The 22,298-nt window shown below is 48.6% G+C and overlaps 1 protein-coding gene across 7 annotated transcripts in view; it reads left to right on the forward strand.

Moving 5' to 3' along the window:
* Positions 1-22,298, forward strand: part of cux1b (cut-like homeobox 1b) — a 150,102-nt gene that overhangs the window by 101,286 nt on the left and 26,518 nt on the right. For 2 of the 7 annotated variants that reach the window (XM_036965636.1, XM_036965642.1), the window contains exons 16-22: positions 490-570; positions 2,968-3,069; positions 12,860-13,389; positions 13,742-13,886; positions 16,706-17,095; positions 17,357-17,545; positions 19,727-20,003. The exons of 1 other annotated variant lie outside the window; for it this stretch is intronic. In XM_036965636.1, coding sequence (XP_036821531.1) covers positions 490-570; positions 2,968-3,069; positions 12,860-13,389; positions 13,742-13,886; positions 16,706-17,095; positions 17,357-17,545; positions 19,727-20,003 — 1,714 coding nt within the window. The remainder of the gene's footprint in view (positions 1-489; positions 571-2,967; positions 3,070-12,859; positions 13,390-13,741; positions 13,887-16,705; positions 17,096-17,356; positions 17,546-19,726; positions 20,004-22,298) is intronic. 4 more of the 7 variants (XM_036965639.1, XM_036965638.1, XM_036965640.1 and 1 more) reach the window with 4 other exon arrangements.

Raw genomic sequence — 22,298 nt, forward strand, 5'->3', positions numbered from 1 at the left:
CATGATCAATACTGAAACCTTTGACACGTCCACAGTATTGACCCAGAGGAGGACAGGGCTATGGTTTTCCACAGTCACGTTCGATCGGGGCCCTGCCTGCTTTTCTTTCCGCGTCCGAGCATTTTTTTTTGACCTCTGCTCTGTGTTGTCAGGGAGTGGACAGTCTGGGTTTAACGACCTTAACCCTGTGTTGTCAGGGAGTGGACAGTCTGGGTTTAACGACCTTAACCCTGTGTTGTCAGGGAGTGGACAGTCTGGGTTTAACGACCTTAACCCTGTGTTGAAGCTGTCAGTCCTCGGGTTGAATGTCCTTGTTGGCTTTGAGATGTAACCACTTGTGTCACCCTGTCGTACAGTTCAGTAGCTGTGTGTGTTGTCATTTTGTTTTATTGACACACAACAGAGATATGAAATACAGGTGCACACATGGAAGCAGGAAGTTGGCGTAAAGTTGGAGCAACATGTTGTTGTTGTTGTTGTTTTTGACAGAGAGCCCAGGCCAGCCCCTTAGCCACGCATTACAGGACGTACCGATGCAGAGAGCCAGCTCTGACCAAGCCTCGCGGACAGGTCTGTCCACACGCACACGCACACACACACACACACTTCTGTTTCTGTCCTTGTAGTGTTGGATGAGGTGTGCCTGTGTTGTGCATGTAACTGTCATACTCGTAACCCCGTTCCCCACCTCCCTCTCCACACTCACACTGGCTCACACTGGCTCACACTGGCTCACACTGGCTCACACTGGCTCACACTGGCTCACACTGGCTCACACTGGCTCACACTGGCTCATACTGGCTCATACTGGCCTGGCAGTGTAAAAGCAGAGTAGTGTGAGGCGTTAAAGGATGCTGAAACAGTCACACAGAAGTCGCTCTCAAAGCTGTCCCACAGTGTATCATTTAAGAGTTAATGAGCTGACAGTAGGTTTCAGTGGGGAGGGGCTGCTCACCAGTGAATACAATGTGTCTGTTTGGTTTGTCAGTCATAGTGTGTGACGTGAACAAAAACCTATTAAAAACAGCGTCTCAGTGTCAAAGGGGAAGTATGTGAGTTACTCTCACGCCCCGACCTTAACCTTCCTTTGTATTTTAACCATGGTGGTTTGAGCATGGCTTTCGGCACGATTAAACCCCCCCCCAAAAATGGTGTCGTTATTTTCACATCAACCCACTGTTCCAGTTGACACTTCCCAGTTACCCCTCTCTTTGCCTCGTTGTTGCCCCGTAGCCAGCAGGCCTATTCCCGGAGGGAGGGGGGGGGGGGGGGGCAGCTGTAGAGTGACCCCTGTCTGTCTGTGTCCGTCTGTCTACCTCTTGTCAGTCACAGTGCTGATTGAAGCTTCTCAGTTGTGTACCTAGTGTACTTACTAACTACTGTACCAACTACCTACTGTACCGACTACCTACTGTACCGACTAACTACTGTACCTACAGTACCGACTACCTACTGTACCGACTAACTACTTTACCTACTGTACTGACTAACTACTGTACCGACTACCTACTGTACCGACTAACTACTGTACCTACTGTACTGACTAACTACTGTACCGACTACCTACTGTACCGACTGTACCGACGAACTACTGTACCGACGAACTACTGTACCTACTGTACCGACTACCTACTGTACCGACTACCTACTGTACCGACTAACTACTGTACCTACTGTACTGACTAACTACTGTACCGACTACCTACTGTACCGACTGTACCGACGAACTACTGTACCGACGAACTACTGTACCGACTACCTACTGTACTGACTAACTACTGTACCTAAAGTACTGACTACCTACTGTACTGACTAACTACTGTACCTAAAGTACTGACTACCTACTGTACTGACTAACTACTGTACCTAAAGTACTGACTACCTACTGTACCGACGAACTACTGTACGTACTGTACCGACTACCTACTGTACCGACTACCTACTGTACCGACTACCTACTGTACTGACTAACTACTATACCTACTGTACCGACTACCTACTGTACTGACTAACTACTGTACCTAAAGTACTGACTACCTACTGTACTGACTAACTACTGTACCTAAAGTACTGACTACCTACTGTACTGACTAACTACTGTACCTAAAGTACTGACTACCTACTGTACCGACGAACTACTGTACGTACTGTACCGACTACCCACTGTACCGACTACCCACTGTACCGACTACCTACTGTACCGACTACCTACTGTACCGACTACCTACTGTACCTAAAGTACTGACTACCTACTGTACTGACTAACTACTGTACCGAAAGTACTGACTACCTACTGTACTGACTAACTACTGTACCTAAAGTACTGACTAACTACTGTACCGACTAACTAATAGTAACTACTCTACCTATAGTGACTATATAACCTACTCTACCTACAGTAACTACTCTACCTACAGTAACTACTCTACCTACAGTAACTACTCTACCTACAGTAACTACTCTACCTACTGTAACTACTCTACCTACTGTAACTACTCTACCTACAGTAACTACTCTACCTACAGTAACTACTCTACCTACAGTAACTACTCTACCTACTGTAACTACTCTACCTACTGTAACTACTCTACCTATAGTAACTACTCTACCTATAGTAACTACTCTACCTATAGTAACTACTCTACCTACTGTAACTACTCTTCCTACTGTAACTACTCTACCTATTCTACCTTTAGTAATTACTCTACCTACTGTAACCACTCTACCTACTCTACCTACTCTACCTATAGTAACTACTCTACCTACTGTAACCACTCTACCTACTCTACCTGCAGTAACTACTCTACATACTACCTACTTGAAGTAACTGCTGTAACTATTGTGTCTGTCTGCAGTGTCTTTGTAGATTAGCTATACTACTGTATCTTTCTAAACAGTACCTGTTTGAAGTGAACTTTTAATTGGTGGTATGTCTAATCCCCCTCCCCCCTCCCGCCCCCTGTCCAGGTAACATCACCACACGCATCCGTACCCCAGAGTGTGGTTCAGACGACGCCATCAAGTCTATCCTGGAGCAGGCCAAGAGAGAGCTGCATGTGCAGAAATCTGGTGAGTGTCATCCTCTCTGCACCTTGGTCAAATAGGATGACGCTTGTCCCTAGATGACTGGTGGAATAGGAGGACGGTTGTCCCTAGATGACTGGTGGAATAGGAGGACGGTTGTCCCTAGATGACTGGTGGAATAGGAGGACGGTTGTCCCTAAATGACTGGTGGAATAGGAGGATGGTTGTCCCTAGATGACTGGTGGAATAGGAGGGCGGTTGTCCCTAGATGACTGGTGGAATAGGAGGACAGTTGTCCCTAGATGATGACTGGTGGAATAGGAGGACAGTTGTCCCTAGATGATGACTGGTGGAATAGGAGGACAGTTGTCCCTAGATGATGACTGGTGGAATAGGAGGACAGTTATCCCTAAATGACTGGTGGAATAGGAGGACGGTTGTCCCTAGATGACTGGTAGAATAGGAGGACAGTTGTCCCTAGATGATGACTGGTGGAATAGGAGGACAGTTATCCCTAAATGACTGGTGGAATAGGAGGACGGTTGTCCCTAGATGACTGGTAGAATAGGAGGACAGTTGTCCCTAGATGATGACTGGTGGAATAGGAGGACAGTTGTTCCTAGATGACTGGTGGAATAGGAGAACAGTTGTCCCTAGATGACTGGTGGAATAGGAGGACAGTTGTCCCTAGATGACTGGTGGAATAGGAGGACAGTTGTCCCTAGATGATTGGTGGAATAGGAGGACAGTTGTCCCTAGATGATGACTGGTGGAATAGGAGGACAGTTGTCCCTAGATGATGACTGGTGGAATAGGAGGACAGTTGTCCCTAGATGATGACTGGTGGAATAGGAGGACAGTTGTCCCTAGATGACTGGTGGAATAGGAGGACAGTTGTCCCTAGATGATGACTGGTGGAATAGGAGGACAGTTGTCCCTAGATGATGACTGGTGGAATAGGAGGACGGTTGTCCCTAGATGATGACTGGTGGAATAGGAGGACAGTTGTCCCTAGATGATGACTGGTGGAATAGGAGGACAGTTGTCCCTAGATGACTGGTGGAATAGGAGGACAGTTGTCCCTAGATGATGACTGGTGGAATAGGAGGACGGTTGTCCCTAAATGACTGGTGGAATAGGAGGACAGTTGTCCCTAGATGATGACTGGTGGAATAGGAGGACGGTTGTCCCTAGATGACTGGTGGAATAGGAGGACGGTTGTCCCTAGATGACTGGTGGAATAGGAGGACAGTTGTCCCTAGATGACTGGTGGAATAGGAGGACGGTTGTCCCTAGATGACTGGTGGAATAGGAGGACGGTTGTCCCTAGATGACTGGTGGGATAGGAGGACGGTTGTCCCTAGATGACTGGTGGAATAGGAGGACGGTTGTCCCTAGATTACTGGTGGAATAGGAGGACGGTTGTCCCTAGATGACTGGTGGAATAGGAGGACGGTTGTCCCTAGATGATGACTGGTTGAATAGGAGGACAGTTGTCCCTAGATGATGACTGTGGAATAGGAGGACAGTTGTCCCTAGATGACTGGTGGAATAGGAGGACAGTTGTCCCTAGATGATGACTGGTGGAATAGGAGGACGGTTGTCCCTAGATGATGACTGGTGGAATAGGAGGACAGTTGTCCCTAGATGACTGGTGGAATAGGAGGACGGTTGTCCCTAGATGATGACTGGTGGAATAGGAGGACAGTTGTTCCTAGATGACTGGTGGAATAGGAGAACAGTTGTCCATAGATGACTGGTGGAATAGGAGGACAGTTGTCCCTAGATGATGACTGGTGGAATAGGAGGACAGTTGTCCCTAGATGACTGGTGGAATAGGAGGACGGTTGTCCCTAGATGATGACTGGTGGAATAGGAGGACGGTTGTCCCTAGATGACTAGTGGAATAGGAGGACAGTTGTCCCTAGATGATGACTGGTGGAATAGGAGGACAGTTGTCCCTAGATGATGACTGGTGGAATAGGAGGACAGTTGTCCCTAGATGATGACTGGTGGAATAGGAGGACAGTTGTCCCTAGATGATGACAGGTGGAATAGGAGGACAGTTGTCCCTAGATGATGACTGGTGGAATAGCAGGACAGTTGTCCCTAGATGATGACTGGTGGAATAGCAGGACGGTTGTCCCTAGATGATGACTGGTGGAATAGGAGGACAGTTGTCCCTAGATGACTGGTGGAATAGAGGGACAGTTGTCCCTAGATGACTGGTGGAATAGGAGGACAGTTGTCCCTAGATGACTGGTGGAATAGGAGGACGGTTGTCCCTAGATGATGACTGGTGGAATAGGAGGACGGTTGTCCCTAGATAATGACTGGTGGAATAGGAGGACAGTTGTCCCTAGATGACTGGTGGAATAGGAGGACGGTTGTCCCTAGATGACTGGTGGAATAGGAGGACGGTTGTCCCTAGATGACTGGTGGAATAGGAGGACTGTTGTCCCTAGATGACTGGTGGAATAGGAGGACGGTTGTCCCTAGATGACTGGTGGAATAGGAGGACGGTTGTCCCTAGATGACTGGTGGAATAGGAGGACAGTTGTCCCTTGATGATGACTGGTTGAATAGGAGGACAGTTGTCCCTAGATGATGACTGTGGAATAGGAGGACAGTTGTCCCTAGATGACTGGTGGAATAGGAGGACAGTTGTCCCTAGATGATGACTGGTGGAATAGGAGGACGGTTGTCCCTAGATGATGACTGGTGGAATAGGAGGACGGTTGTCCCTAGATGATGACTGGTGGAATAGGAGGACAGTTGTCCCTAGATGATGACTGGTGGAATAGGAGGACAGTTGTCCCTAGATGACTGGTGGAATAGGAGGACAGTTGTCCCTAGATGATGACTGGTGGAATAGGAGGACAGTTGTTCCTAAATGACTGGTGGAATAGGAGGACAGTTGTCCCTAGATGATGACTGGTGGAATAGGAGGACGGTTGTCCCTAGATGACTGGTGGAATAGGAGGACGGTTGTCCCTAGATGACTGGTGGAATAGGAGGACAGTTGTCCCTAGATGACTGGTGGAATAGGAGGACGGTTGTCCCTAGATGACTGGTGGAATAGGAGGACGGTTGTCCCTAGATGACTGGTGGAATAGGAGGACGGTTGTCCCTAGATGACTGGTGGAATAGGAGGACGGTTGTCCCTAGATTACTGGTGGAATAGGAGGACGGTTGTCCCTAGATGACTGGTGGAATAGGAGGACGGTTGTCCCTAGATGATGACTGGTTGAATAGGAGGACAGTTTTCCCTAGATGATGACTGTGGAATAGGAGGACAGTTGTCCCTAGATGACTGGTGGAATAGGAGGACAGTTGTCCCTAGATTATGACTGGTGGAATAGGAGGACGGTTGTCCCTAGATGATGACTGGTGGAATAGGAGGACAGTTGTCCCTAGATTATGACTGGTGGAATAGGAGGACGGTTGTCCCTAGATGATGACTGGTGGAATAGGAGGACAGTTGTCCCTAGATGACTGGTGGAATAGGAGGACGGTTGTCCCTAGATGATGACTGGTGGAATAGGAGGACAGTTGTTCCTAGATGACTGGTGGAATAGGAGAACAGTTGGCCATAGATGACTGGTGGAATAGGAGGACAGTTGTCCCTAGATGACTGGTGGAATAGGAGGACAGTTGTCCCTAGATGATGACTGGTGGAATAGGAGGACGGTTGTCCCTAGATGATGACTGGTGGAATAGGAGGACAGTTGTCCCTAGATGATGACTGGTGGAATAGGAGGACAGTTGTCCCTAGATGACTGGTGGAATAAGAGGACAGTTGTCCCTAGATGATGACTGGTGGAATAGGAGGACGGTTGTCCCTAAATGACTGGTGGAATAGGAGGACAGTTGTCCCTAGATGATGACTGGTGGAATAGGAGGACGGTTGTCCCTAGATGACTGGTGGAATAGGAGGACGGTTGTCCCTAGATGACTGGTGGAATAGGAGGACAGTTGTCCCTAGATGACTGGTGGAATAGGAGGACGGTTGTCCCTAGATGACTGGTGGAATAGGAGGACGGTTGTCCCTAGATGACTGGTGGAATAGGAGGACGGTTGTCCCTAGATGACTGGTGGAATAGGAGGACGGTTGTCCCTAGATTACTGGTGGAATAGGAGGACGGTTGTCCCTAGATGACTGGTGGAATAGGAGGACGGTTGTCCCTAGATGATGACTGGTTGAATAGGAGGACAGTTGTCCCTAGATGATGACTGTGGAATAGGAGGACAGTTGTCCCTAGATGACTGGTGGAATAGGAGGACAGTTGTCCCTAGATGATGACTGGTGGAATAGGAGGACGGTTGTCCCTAGATGATGACTGGTGGAATAGGAGGACAGTTGTCCCTAGATGACTGGTGGAATAGGAGGACGGTTGTCCCTAGATGATGACTTGTGGAATAGGAGGACAGTTGTTCCTAGATGACTGGTGGAATAGGAGAACAGTTGTCCATAGATGACTTGTGGAATAGGAGGACAGTTGTCCCTAGATGACTGGTGGAATAGGAGGACAGTTGTCCCTAGATGACTGGTGGAATAGGAGGACGGTTGTCCCTAGATGACTAGTGGAATAGGAGGACAGTTATCCCTAGATGATGACTGGTGGAATAGGAGGACAGTTGTCCCTAGATGATGACTGGTGGAATAGGAGGACAGTTGTCCCTAGATGATGACTGGTGGAATAGGAGGACAGTTGTCCCTAGATGATGACTGGTGGAATAGCAGGACAGTTGTCCCTAGATGACTGGTGGAATAGGAGGACGGTTGTCCCTAGATGATGACTGGTGGAATAGGAGGACGGTTGTCCCTAGATAATGACTGGTGGAATAGGAGGACAGTTGTCCCTAGATGACTGGTGGAATAGGAGGACGGTTGTCCCTAGATGACTGGTGGAATAGGAGGACAGTTGTCCCTAGATGACTGGTGGAATAGAGGGACAGTTGTCCCTAGATGACTGGTGGAATAGGAGGACGGTTGTCCCTAGATGATGACTGGTGGAATAGGAGGACGGTTGTCCCTAGATAATGACTGGTGGAATAGGAGGACAGTTGTCCCTAGATGACTGGTGGAATAGGAGGACGGTTGTCCCTAGATGACTGGTGGAATAGGAGGACGGTTGTCCCTAGATGACTGGTGGAATAGGAGGACGGTTGTCCCTAGATGACTGGTGGAATAGGAGGACAGTTGTCCCTAGATGACTGGTTGAATAGGAGGACGGTTGTCCCTAGATGACTGGTGGAATAGGAGGACAGTTGTCCCTAGATGATGACTGGTTGAATAGGAGGACAGTTGTCCCTAGATGATGACTGTGGAATAGGAGGACAGTTGTCCCTAGATGACTGGTGGAATAGGAGGACAGTTGTCCCTAGATGATGACTGGTGGAATAGGAGGACGGTTGTCCCTAGATGATGACTGGTGGAATAGGAGGACAGTTGTCCCTAGATGACTGGTGGAATAGGAGGACGGTTGTCCCTAGATGATGACTGGTGGAATAGGAGGACAGTTGTTCCTAGGTGACTGGTGGAATAGGAGAACAGTTGTCCCTAGATGACTGGTGGAATAGGAGGACAGTTGTCCCTAGATGACTGGTGGAATAGGAGGACAGTTGTCCCTAGATGATGACTGGTGGAATAGGAGGACAGTTGTCCCTAGATGATGACTGGTGGAATAGGAGGACAGTTGTCCCTAGATGATGACTGGTGGAATAGGAGGACAGTTGTCCCTAGATGACTGGTGGAATAGGAGGACAGTTGTCCCTAGATGATGACTGGTGGAATAGGAAGACAGTTGTCCCTAGATGACTGGTGGAATAGGAGGACAGTTGTCCCTAGATGACTGGTGGAATAGGAGGACAGTTGTTCCTAGATGACTGGTGGAATAGGAGGATGGTTGTTCCTAGATGACTGGTGGAATAGGAGGATGGTTGTCCCTAGATGATGACTGATGGAATTGGAGGATGGTTGTCCCTAGATGATGACTGATGGTATAGGAGGACAGTTGTCCCTAAATGACTGGTGGAATAGGAGGACAGTTGTCCCTAAATGACTGGTGGAATAGGAGGACAGTTGTCCCTAAATGACTGGTGGAATAGGAGGACGGTTGTCCCTAAATGACTGGTGGAATAGGAGGACGGTTGTCCCTAGTTGACTGGTGGAATAGGAGGACGGTTGTCCCTAGATGATGACTGGTTGAATAGGAGGACAGTTGTCCCTAGATGATGAATGTGGAATAGGAGGACAGTTGTCCCTAGATGACTGGTGGAATAGGAGGACAGTTGTCCCTGGATGATGACTGGTGGAATAGGAGGACAGTTGTCCCTAGATGACTGGTGGAATAGGAGGACGGTTGTCCCTAAATGACTGGTGGAATAGGAGGACGGTTGTCCCTAGATGATGACTGGTGGAATAGGAGGACAGTTGTCCCTAGATGATGACTGGTTGAATAGGAGGACAGTTGTCCCTAGATGACTGGTGGAATAGGAGAACAGTTGTCCCTAGATGACTGGTGGAATAGGAGGACAGTTGTCCCTAGATGATGACTGGTGGAATAGGAGGACGGTTGTCCCTAGATGATGACTGGTGGAATAGGAGGACAGTTGTCCCTAGATGACTGGTGGAATAGGAGGACGGTTGTCCCTAGATGATGACTGGTGGAATAGGAGGACAGTTGTTCCTAGGTGACTGGTGGAATAGGAGAACAGTTGTCCCTAGATGACTGGTGGAATAGGAGGACAGTTGTCCCTAGATGACTGGTGGAATAGGAGGACAGTTGTCCCTAGATGATGACTGGTGGAATAGGAGGACAGTTGTCCCTAGATGATGACTGGTGGAATAGGAGGACAGTTGTCCCTAGATGATGACTGGTGGAATAGGAGGACAGTTGTCCCTAGATGACTGGTGGAATAGGAGGACAGTTGTCCCTAGATGATGACTGGTGGAATAGGAAGACAGTTGTCCCTAGATGACTGGTGGAATAGGAGGACAGTTGTCCCTAGATGACTGGTGGAATAGGAGGACAGTTGTTCCTAGATGACTGGTGGAATAGGAGGATGGTTGTTCCTAGATGACTGGTGGAATAGGAGGATGGTTGTCCCTAGATGATGACTGATGGAATTGGAGGATGGTTGTCCCTAGATGATGACTGATGGTATAGGAGGACAGTTGTCCCTAAATGACTGGTGGAATAGGAGGACAGTTGTCCCTAAATGACTGGTGGAATAGGAGGACAGTTGTCCCTAAATGACTGGTGGAATAGGAGGACGGTTGTCCCTAAATGACTGGTGGAATAGGAGGACGGTTGTCCCTAGTTGACTGGTGGAATAGGAGGACGGTTGTCCCTAGATGATGACTGGTTGAATAGGAGGACAGTTGTCCCTAGATGATGAATGTGGAATAGGAGGACAGTTGTCCCTAGATGACTGGTGGAATAGGAGGACAGTTGTCCCTGGATGATGACTGGTGGAATAGGAGGACAGTTGTCCCTAGATGACTGGTGGAATAGGAGGACGGTTGTCCCTAAATGACTGGTGGAATAGGAGGACGGTTGTCCCTAGATGATGACTGGTGGAATAGGAGGACAGTTGTCCCTAGATGATGACTGGTTGAATAGGAGGACAGTTGTCCCTAGATGATGACTGTGGAATAGGAGGACAGTTGTCCCTAGATGACTGGTGGAATAGGAGGACAGTTGTCCCTGGATGATGACTGGTGGAATAGGAGGACGGTTGTCCCTAGATGATGACTGGTGGAATAGGAGGACAGTTGTCCCTAGATGACTGGTGGAATAGGAGAACAGTTGTCCCTAGATGATGACTGGTGGAATAGGAGGACGGTTGTCCCTAGATGATGACTGGTGGAATAGGAGGATGGTTGTCCCTAGATGATGACTGGTGGAATAGGAGGACAGTTGTCCCTAGATGATGACTGATGGAATTGGAGGATGGTTGTCCCTAGATGATGACTGATGGAATAGGAGGACAGTTGTCCCTAAATGACTGGTGGAATAGGAGGACAGTTGTCCCTAGATGATGACTGATGGAATTGGAGGATGGTTGTCCCTAGATGATGACTGATGGAATAGGAGGACAGTTGTCCCTAAATGACTGGTGGAATAGGAGGACAGTTGTCCCTAAATGACTGGTGGAATAGGAGGACAGTTGTCCCTAAATGACTGGTGGAATAGGAGGACAGTTGTCCCTAAATGACTGGTGGAATAGGAGGACGGTTGTCCCTAGATGACTGGTGGAATAGGAAGACGGTTGTCCCTAAATGACTGGTGGAATAGGATGACAGTTGTCCCTAGATGATGACTGGTGGAATAGGAGGACAGTTGTCACTAGATGATGACTGGTGGAATAGGAGGACAGTTGTCCCTAGATGATGACTGTTGGAATAGGAGGACAGTTGTCCCTAGATGATGACTGGTGGAATAGGAGGACGGTTGTCCCTAGATGACTGGTGGAATAGGAAGACATTTGTCCCTAAATGACTGGTGGAATAGGAGGACAGTTGTCCCTAGATGACTGGTGGAATAGGAGGACGGTTGTCCCTAGATGACTGGTGGAATAGGAGGACAGTTGTCCCTAGATGATGACTGGTGGAATAGGAGGACAGTTGTCCCTAGATGATGACTGGTGGAATAGGAGGACAGTTGTCCCTAGATGATGACTGGTGGAATAGGAGGACAGTTGTCCCTAGATGATGACAGGTGGAATAGGAGGACAGTAAATTGTTCATTCTCAAAGTATTCAGACCCCTTCCCTTTTTCCTATTTTGTTGTTACAGCCTTATTTTAAAATGTTTTAGTTTTTTTCATCAAACTACACACAATTCCCCATAATGACAAAGCATAAACTGTTTTTATTGATTTTTGCAAATGTATTAAAAACAAAAATACATTGTTTTCATAAGCATTCAGAACCTTTGCTATGAAACCCAAAATTGAGCTCAGCTGCATTCTGTTTCCATTGATCGTCCTTGAGATGTTTCTACATCTTGTTGGAGTCCACCTGTGGTAAATTCATTTTATTGGACATGATTTGGAAAGGCACACACCTGTCTATATAAGGTCCCACAGTTGACAGTGCATATCAGAACAGAAACCAAGCCATGAGGTAGAAGGAATTGTCAGTAGAGCTCCGAGACAGGATTGTGTTGAGGCACAGATCTGGGGAAGGGTACCAAAACATTTCTGCAGCATTGAAGGTCCCCAAGAACACAGTGGCCTCCATCATTATTAAATGGAGGAAGTTTGGAACCACCAAGACTCTTCCTAGATCTGGCCGCCCGACCAAACTGGGTAATCGGGGGAGAAGGGCCTTGGTCAGGAAGGTGAACAAGAACCTGATGGTCACTCTTACAGAGCTCTAGAGTTCCTCTGTTGAGATGGGAGAACCTTCCAGAAGGACAACCATCTCTGCAGCACTCCACCAACCAGGGCTTTATGGTAGAGTGGCCAGACGGCAGCAACTCCTCAGTAAAAAGCACAACAACCTGCTTGGAGTTTGCCAAAAGGCACCTAAAGGACTCTCAGATCGTGAGAAACAAAATTCTCTGGTCTGATGAAACCAAGATTTAATTATTTGGCCTGAATACCAAGTGTCTGGAGAAAACCTGGCACCATCCCTGCTGGGCTTTACAGAAGAGTGGCCAGAAAAAAAGCCATTGCTTAAAAAAAACAAAAAGAGGCAAACACATTTGGTGTTTGCCAAATACATTACTGGAGGATACTAACTTCTTAGACAATTAACTTACTCAGAATTGAGTGTGTGAGAGAGAGAGAGTCTCTGATATCCGTTATCTCCTTTCTCCCCCCAGCAGACTTCTCCCATGGTCCTTCTCCTGGTGGGGGGCTGAGAGGAGGAGGAGGAGGAGGAGGCGGTGGTTCGGACGAGGCCATCCGCTCCATCCTAGAACAAGCTCGAAGAGAGATGGAGGCCCAACAGGCTGCTGTGGAACCCAGCCTCAAAGCCTCCTCTTCTTCCTCCACTTCATCCTCTCACTCCCAGAGGGACTTACTGGTCTCCCATCTGGCTGCCTCCTTCCCTGCCTACACCCCTCTGGCTCTCTCCCTGAAGAACACCCCCACCGCCCTCCCAGTCTCCCCCTCCTCGCCCTCAACAGTCCTGGACTTCAGCTCCAGTGTGAAGAGGGAGGACAGGGGAGTGTCAGTGCCAGACAGCCTGGCTGATGGGGTGCCCAGGCTGGGTCGGAGCCCTGAGGGGTCTGCCCGGCCTGGAGGGGGGCACCGGAGGGATCAGTGGTGGAGCAACATGAACCCAGACCCCCGCAGAGATACACCCACACTGGGGGGAGAGGAGAACCACACCCAGGAGGACTCTAAAGAGGTGAGTACCACAGTCCGAATAAACACACAAGCCCTCGGTGAGAGCACTGTGACTCGTTACTGGAGGGGGGGTGGTTCTGGAGTGTCTCCACATTTATCACAGCCATCCAGATTCCCGTCCTGTCTGTTAGTGTCTCACATACCTCATTTATAATCAACCCAGCTCTAAAGTAATCACTCAGCTTTGAGCTCAACACAATTCATTGTATACGTAACCTAGTTAATGTGTGTGTGCTTATGTCTCTGTATCTGTTTAGCCATAACGTGTATGAGTGACTGACGTTTTTTTATTGTGTGTGTGTGTGTGTGTGTGTGTGTGTGTGTGTGTGTGTGTGTGTGTGTGTGTGTGTTAGGCTCTTTCCCAGGGAAGTATGTGTGACGGCGTGGGGTCTCGGCAGAACCCTTGGAGCAAGATGACCTCCAGAGGCCTGCGTATGCAGCTGTGGCTGAACGGTGACCTGAGCCAGAACACACACATCAAGCCTGCTCACAACCAAGGTAATGAAGTGTGTGTGTGTGTGTGTGTGTGTGTGTGTGTGTGTGTGTGTGTGTGTGTGTGTGTGTGTGTGTTGACAAACAACTGACTGACGTATGGCTGACGATCATCTCTCAATTAACATTTATGGCAATTTAGCTAGTTAGCGTGCACTTGCTAGCTAATTTGTCCTGGGATATAAACATTGAGTTGTTATTTGACCTGAAATGGACAAGGTCCTGTAATCCGCCAATTAATCCACACAAAAAACGGTCAACCGACTCATTTCTAGTCATCTCTCTTCCTTCCAGGCCTTTCCTTCTCTGGACTTTATATTGCGATTGGCAACTTTCATAAATCAGGTGCATTACCGCCACCGACCTTGTTTGTCTTTCAGTCACCCACGTGGGTATAACCAATAAGATGGCACGTGGGTGGGTACCTGCTTCTATAAACCAATGAGGAGATGGGAGAGGCAGGACTTGCAGCGCGATCTGCGTCAGAAATGTTAGCCCTTGGCAACGCAGACGCTTGTTGGCGCGCGTGAGCAGTGTGGGTGCAAGTGTTGCAAAATAGATGTAGGAATTACGAATGGATTTTCTTACGATCCTAATGATACGTACGTTCAACCTTTTGGCAGGTATCTCGCTCCATACACTGCTCTCTTAGCCTGTTGATAGCTGGGGTTTGCTACCATTATGTTACCCCCCCCCCTCCCCTCCCTCTCTCCCCCTTTCCACCCCAGCCCTGTTGATAGCTGGGGGGTTGCTACCATTTTGTCACCCCTTCCCCCCCCCCCTCCCTCTCTCTCCCTTTCCACCCCAGCCCTGTTGATAGCTGGGGGGTTGCTACCATTTTGTCACTCCCTCTCTCCCCCTTTCCACCCCAGCCCTGTTGATAGCTGGGAGGTTGCTACCATTTTGTCACCCCTCCTCCTCTCTCCCCTCTCTCGCCCCTTCCCTCCCTCCCCAGCCCTGTTGTCAGGCCTCTGTTTTGGCAGCAGGGTCTCTTTCTCTAGGCACAAGGAGGACATAACCCACACTGACAGCTCTCCATGACTGCTCTATTCCAGCCTTCTGCAAAACAGGACAGAGACAGGGAGGGGACAGAGGGCATTATGGGAGGGAACAAGAGACCCTATGAATACATCTCTTTTTGTTTGCAGATCTGAAGGAACTGGATAAGGTCTTCCGATGAGTTTAGAGGAGATTCAGCCATACTGTTAATCCCTATTGAGTTGTCTCTCTCTCAGACCTGCCAACAGTGAGGGGCTAGAGGCTTCCTTCTGACTGGGCTTGTTGACTGCAGTGTGCCCCCTCAGTGTTCATTAACCCCGGTCCTGGGGACTCACAGGGGGGCCCTAGAGGCTTCCTTGTGACTGGGCTTGTTGACTGCAGTGTGCCCCCTTAGTGTTCATTAACCCCGGTCCTGGGGACTCACAGGGGGGCCCTAGAGGTTTCCTTCTGACTGCAGTGTTTATTAACCCCGGTCCTGGGGACTCACAGGGGGGCCCTAGAGGTTTCCTTCTGACTGCAGTGTTTATTAACCCCGGTCCTGGGGACTCACAGGGGGGCCCTAGAGGTTTCCTTCTGACTGCAGTGTTTATTAACCCCGGTCCTGGGGACTCACAGGGGGGCCCTAGAGGCTTCCTTCTGACTGCAGTGTTTATTAACCCCGGTCCTGGGGACTCACAGGGGGGCCCTAGAGGCTTCCTTGTGACTGGGCTTGTTGACTGCAGTGTGCCCCCTCAGTGTTCATTAACCCCGGTCCTGGGGACTCACAGGGGGGCCCTAGAGGCTTCCTTCTGACTGGGCTTGTTGACTGCAGTGTGCCCCCTCAGTGTTCATTAACCCCAGTCCTGGGGACTCACAGGGGGGCCCTAGAGGCTTCCTTCTGACTGGGCTTGTTGACTGCAGTGTGCCCCCTCAGTGTTCATTAACCCCGGTCCTGAGGACTCACAGGGGGGCCCTAGAGGCTTCCTTGTGACTGGGCTTGTTGACTGCAGTGTGCCCCCTTAGTGTTTATTAATCCCGGTCCTGGGGACTCACAGGGGGGCCCTAGCACTACACCTCATTCCACTATTCAGCTCATCATCCATTTCATTAAAAAGTGCTAGAGCAAAAACACAAATGTGCACTCCTTTGGTTCCCTAGGACCAGGATTAAGAATGTGCACTCGTTTGGTTCTTGAGGACCAGGATTAAGAATGTGCACTCCTTTGGTTCCCTAGGACCAGGATTAAGAATGTGCACTCCTTTGGTTGCCGAGGACCAGGATTAAGAATGTGCACTCCTTTGGTTGCCGAGGACCAGGATTAAGAATGTGCACTCCTTTGGTTGCCGAGGACCAGGATTAAGAATGTGCACTCCTTTGGTTCCCTAGGACCAGGATTAAGAATGTGCACTCCTTTGGTTGCCGAGGACCAGGATTAAGAATGTGCACTCCTTTGGTTCCCGAGGACCAGGATTAAGAATGTGCACTCCTTTGGTTCCCTAGGACCAGGATTAAGAATGTGCACTCCTTTGGTTGCCGAGGACCAGGATTAAGAATGTGCACTCCTTTGGTTGCCGAGGACCAGGATTAAGAATGTGCACTCCTTTGGTTCCCTAGGACCAGGATTAAGAAACATTTCATTAAAAGGATACTTTGGGATTTTGGCAACTTCCCCAGAGTCAGATAAACTCATATGCATACCATTTTTGTCTCTGTGTCCAGTATGAGGTAATCTCGCGAACCAATGTTAACGAGTTTTAGCTCAATGACTGGAAGTCTATTGGTATCTACTAGCATGCATACCGTACTGACCTACTGTCTGCTCCTGCCTTGCGTTTTCTCTCCTCTAGCAGAGGGCCAGACCTCAGCCAGCTGCAGCCCTGCCCCAGCAGAGGGCACTCCCAGCCAGACCTCAGCCAGCTGCAGCCCTGCCCCAGCAGAGGGCACTCCCAGCCAGACCTCAGCCAGCTGCAGCCCTCCTCCAGGGTCTCCACTGAGCTCTGCTGAGGAGTCACTCAATGGTTTAGGGGGCGACCGGGACCCTCTGGCCCCCCAGGCCCCGTCTCTGGAGCCCCCATCTGGTGAGCCCTCAGGGGGAGAGTCCCAGCCCGGTACGCCCCTGCCACTCCCTGGCCCCATCACAGGCCTCAGCATCCAGGAGACGATAGCCATGTCTCCTGAGCTGGACACATACGTCCTCACCAAGAAGGTCAAGGAGGTGCTGACTGATAACAACCTTGGTGAGACTCAGACTTTTACGATACCTTCAGTCTCTGTTTTCTCCTTCCTCTTCTCTCTCTCTCTTCCCTTCTTTATTCATTCTCACCTATTTCCTGTTTGTTTGTTTTTTTATATATATATATTTTCCTCTTTGTCGTTCACTTATAGTTTCACCCCATCTCACTTTAGATTCATCTCCATATACAAGCTCTCCCAATTCATGGTAGTCTATCCAGTCCTCCAGCCTGACCCCCTTCTCTCTCTACTCTCTCTCCCCCCAGGGCAGCGTCTGTTTGGGGAGAGTATCCTGGGTCTGACCCAGGGCTCGGTGTCTGATCTGCTGGCTCGGCCTAAGCCCTGGCACAAGCTGAGTCTGAAGGGACGTGAGCCATTCGTCCGCATGCAGTTCTGGCTGCAGGACCCACACAAAGTGGAGAAACTAATGGACATGAAACGCCTGGAGAAGAAAGGTAATGATCTCTCTCTCTCCGCATTCTGTCTCTCTCACGGATAATAATTAGCTCTATTGGATGTGACATCAGGTGGCCCTCCACGGGCCTGCTTCATCAATTATAAACAGCAGCAGTCAGCGATTACTATCATTTTTCCTCCCCCTTTTTTAAAATTACATTTTTTATTTAACTAGACAAGTCAGTTAAGAACAAAGTCTAATTTACAATGACGGCCTACCCCTGGCGACGCTAAGCCAATTGTGCGTCGCCCTATGGGATTCCCAATCAAGGCCGGTTGTGATACAGCCTGGAGTCGAACCAGGGTGTCTCTAGTGACGCGTTTAGCACTGAGATGCAGTGCCTTAGACCTCTGTGCCACTTAGAGTCCCTTACTGCACGGATCCATTCATCCACTGCTTCCTGGTTCCATTCATCTACTACTTCCTGGTTCCATTCATCTACTGCTTCCTGGTTCCATTCATCCACTGCTTCCTGGGTTCCATTCATCCACTCCTTACTGGGTTCCATTTATCTACTGCTTCCTGGGTTCCATTCATCTACTGCTTCCTGGTTCCATTCATCTACTGCTTCCTGGGTTCCATTCATCTACTGCTTCCTGGGTTCCATTCATCTACTGCTTCCTGGGTACCATTCATCTACTGCTTCCTGGTTCCATTCATCTACTGCTTACTGGGTTCCATTCATCTACTGCTTCCTGGGTTCCATTCATCTACTGCTTCCTGGGTTCCATTAATCTGCTGCTTCCTGGGTTCCATTCATCTACTGCTTCCTGGGTTCCATTCATCTACTGCTTCCTGGGTTCCATTCATCTACTGCTTCCTGGGTTCCATTCATCTACTGCTTCCTGGGTTCCATTCATCTACTGCTTCCTGGGTTCCATTCATCTACTGCTTCCTGGGTTCCATTCATCTACTGCTTCCTGGGTTCCATTCATCTACTGCTTCCTGGGTTCCATTCATCTACTGCTTCCTGGGTTCCATTCATCTACTGCTTCCTGGGTTCCATTCATCTACTGCTTCCTGATTTACACATCAGTCTCTCTCTTCCTATTGAGACTTAAAGGTAGACTCAGTGAGATGCCGTTGCGTGCATGAAGTAAACACATAGGTACATTTCTGTAACTAAGAGCGTTGAAGCGCGAGGCTAAACTTCTCTGCTGCTTCGGCCCCGTAGACACCACATTGTATCAACGTGAAGCGCACCCGTCCGGATACTCTGTGTGAGCTTTCATCGCGCTCATCTAAATATCTGCAGTACTATTGGTTTGCTACATCATCTCGCTGAGTCTAACTTTTAATGATCTTTCTTGCATTGATTCCGATCTAGCTTACACTTCCATCAGAGTAGGAAGCCCATCCCTACTTTGTTTCTCTCTCGGCTGTACTGAAGATAGATGGCTAGAAGGTAAGGGACGCCAGCAGTTTGTTTTCAGAAGGCATTATGTGGCCAGCGGGCCTGGCTTCCCTAGCCTGGGTACCAGTCTGTTCCTGGTCTCTTTAACATAGCCTGGGTACCAGTCTGTTTCTAGTCTCTAGACAACTCCTTATGGAATTGTCATGTGAAACATGATTTGCTTGACAATGACAATGGAGCAGGCAAAAGTACCAACAGATCTGTGACCAGGCTACTGCTACTTGTTACTGCTACTGTGACCAGGCCTAGCTACCCCAGCTGTTTCTGTGCAGGCGGTTAGTGTCCCATTGAGCATGCCCACAGCAGGCCTGGAGGGAAGAGGCTGAACCACATGTTGGAGGTCACTGAGTGCAGGCAGCAGGATGAAGTTGGCCCTAGTCAGTGATCAGAGGTCAGAATAGAGCTGTGGGAGTGGACCTGACCAATAGCAGAGCTGGGAGGAAAGGCAGACGAACCATGAGTTGACCCTGTGTCGTGTATCACGTTGAAGTTAGACACATGTACATGGCCTTGTAGGCTTGTGCTGTATTTGGGTTTCTCTTCTCTTTTATTGGATCAGTGTGTACTGTACTGTACTGTAGGAGATTAGAGAATGTCAAATCCATGCTGTCATTTGCACATGAATTAAGGCTGTGGTGTTTTCAGAGGCTGACTCTGTCCTTGTATTGCTACAGTTAGACATTGCCGCCCCCTAGTGGTTGTTGGTACTAGTACACTGTGTGCTTATCTACAACGAAATCTCATCCTTTCTCTGTCTCTCCCCAGCCTACCTGAAGAGGCGCCACAGTTCGCTGAGTGATGGCCATTCTGTGGACGGTGGCCTGGCAGGGCCAGACTTCCTCCAGAGCGCCAGCCCCCAGCACCAGCAGCCTCCTCAGCTGTACCAGAAGAAGATCCGAGTGGTTCTGGGTCCCGAGGAGAAGGAGGCTCTGAAGAGGGCTTACCAAGAGAAACCCTACCCCTCCCCCAAAACCATTGAGGAGCTGGCCTCCCAGCTTCACCTGAAGACCAGCACTGTTATCAACTGGTTCCACAACTACAGGTCAGTTACTGCACTATCAGGCTAAGCTTAGGATGTGGGATCTAAAGTACAACTCATTTACAATGACAGCCTACCAGGCAGTAGACCTCCTGCAGGGTTAGGGGCTGGGATTAAAAATCTTGCTCCCTGGAGTGGCGCAGCGGTCTAAGGCACTGCATCTCAGCACTACACCCTGGTTCAAATCCAGGCTGTATTTTATTTATTTATTTATTTATTTTTATTATTTTTTTCTCACCTTTTTCAACCAGGCAGGTGCGACACAAAGGTCAGAAATAACTATATAATTCATGCCTTACCTTTGAAGATTTTCTTCTGTTGGCACTCCAAAATGTCCCAGAAACATCACAAATGGTCCTTTTTTTGTTCGATAATGTCCTTCTTTATGTCCCAAAAATGTCAATTTATTTGGCGCGTTTGATTCAGAAATACACTGGTTTCAACTCTCCCAACATGCCTACAAAGTATCTAATAAGTTACCTGTAAACTTGGTCCAAACATTTCAAACAACGTTCCTAATCCAACCTCGGGTACCCTAAAACGTAAACAATCGATACATTTTAAGACGGAATAAACGGTTTCTAATACCGGATAAAAACAACGTGGAGCGCGCTCCTGTTCACGTGCACCAAAACAGTACAGTCCACCTGGAGTGACACTTACAATGAATAGGACTACTTCTTCATTTCTCAAAAGAATAACATAGAACAATTTCTAAAGACTGTTGACATCTAGTGGAAGCCCTAGGAACTGCAGCCAGGTTCCTAATAATGAGGGTGTCCCATAGAAAACCATTGGACAATCCCATGACCTCAATTTCTTTTCTCCTGGATGGTTTGTCCTCAGGTTTTCACCTGCCAAATCAGTTCTGTTATACTCAGGCATTATTTGAAATTTTTTTGAAACTTTAGTGTGTTTTCTATCCAAATCTACCAGTTATATGCATATCCTATCTTCTTGGCCTGAGTAACTTTGGGCACACTTTTCATCCGGAGGTGAAAATACTACCCCCTACCCAAGAGAGGTTAACCAGGTAGGCCAACTGAGAATGAGTTCTCATTTTCAACTGCGACCTGGCCAAGATGAAGCAAAGCAGTGCAACAAAAAACAACAACACAGAGTTACACATAAACAAACGTACAGTCAATAACACAATAGAAAAATATATGGACAGTGTGTAAATGTGGCAGAGTAAGGAGGTAAGGAAATAGGCCATAGAGGCAAAATAATTTCAATTTAGCAAAAGCACTGGAGTGATAGATGTGCAGATAATGATGTGCAAATAGAGATACTGGGGTGCAAAAGAGCAAAAAAATAAATAACAATATGGGGATGAGGTAGTTGTGTGTGCTATTTTCAGATGGGCTGTGTACAGGAACAGTGATCGGTAAACTGCTCTGATAGCTGATGCTTAAAGTTAGTGAGGGAGATATAAGTGATTTTTGCAATTCGTTCCAGTCATTGGCAGCAGAGGACTGGAAGGAAAGGCGGCCAAAGTAGGTGATGACTTTGGGGATGACCAGTGAAATATACCTGCTGGAGCGCGTGCTACGAGTGGGTGTTGCTATGGTGACCAGTGAGTTGAGATAAGGCAGCGCTTTACCTAGCAAAAACTTATAGATGACCTGGAGCCACTGGGTTTGGCGACGAATATGTAACGAGGGCCAGCCAACGAGAGCATACAGGTCGCAGTGGTGGGTAGTATATGGGGCTTTGGTGACAAAACGGATGGCACGGTGATAGACTGCATCCAATTTCCGGAGTAGAGTGTTGGAGGCTATTTTGTAAATTAGCGATATCATTGATATATGCAATGGCACCCCCATAGAGACTGCCAGAGGTCCGGACAACAGGCCCTCCGATTTGACACACTGAACTCTGTCTGAGAAGTAGTTGGTGAACCAGGCGAGGCAGTCATTAGAGAAACCAAGGCTGTTGAGTCTGCTGATAAGAATGAGGTGATTGATAGAGTTGAAACTCTTGACCAGGTCGATGAAGACTGCTGCACAGTACTGTCTTTTATCGATGGCAATTATGATATCGTTTAGGACCTTGAGCGTGGCTGAGGTGCACCCGTGACCAGCTCAGAAACCAGATTGCATAGTGGAGAAGGTACGGTGGGATTTTAAATGGTCGGTGATCAGTTTGTTAACTTTAGAGAGGCAGGGCAAAATGGATATAGGTCTGTAACAGTTTGGGTCTAGAGTGTCACCCAATTTGAAGAGGGGGATGACCGCGGCAGCTTTCCAATCTTTAGGGATCTCAGACGATATGAAAGAGAGGTTGAACAGGCTAGTA

This window comes from Oncorhynchus mykiss, chromosome 27 (genome assembly GCF_013265735.2).
Source record: "Oncorhynchus mykiss isolate Arlee chromosome 27, USDA_OmykA_1.1, whole genome shotgun sequence".
Lineage (NCBI taxonomy): Eukaryota > Metazoa > Chordata > Actinopteri > Salmoniformes > Salmonidae > Oncorhynchus > Oncorhynchus mykiss.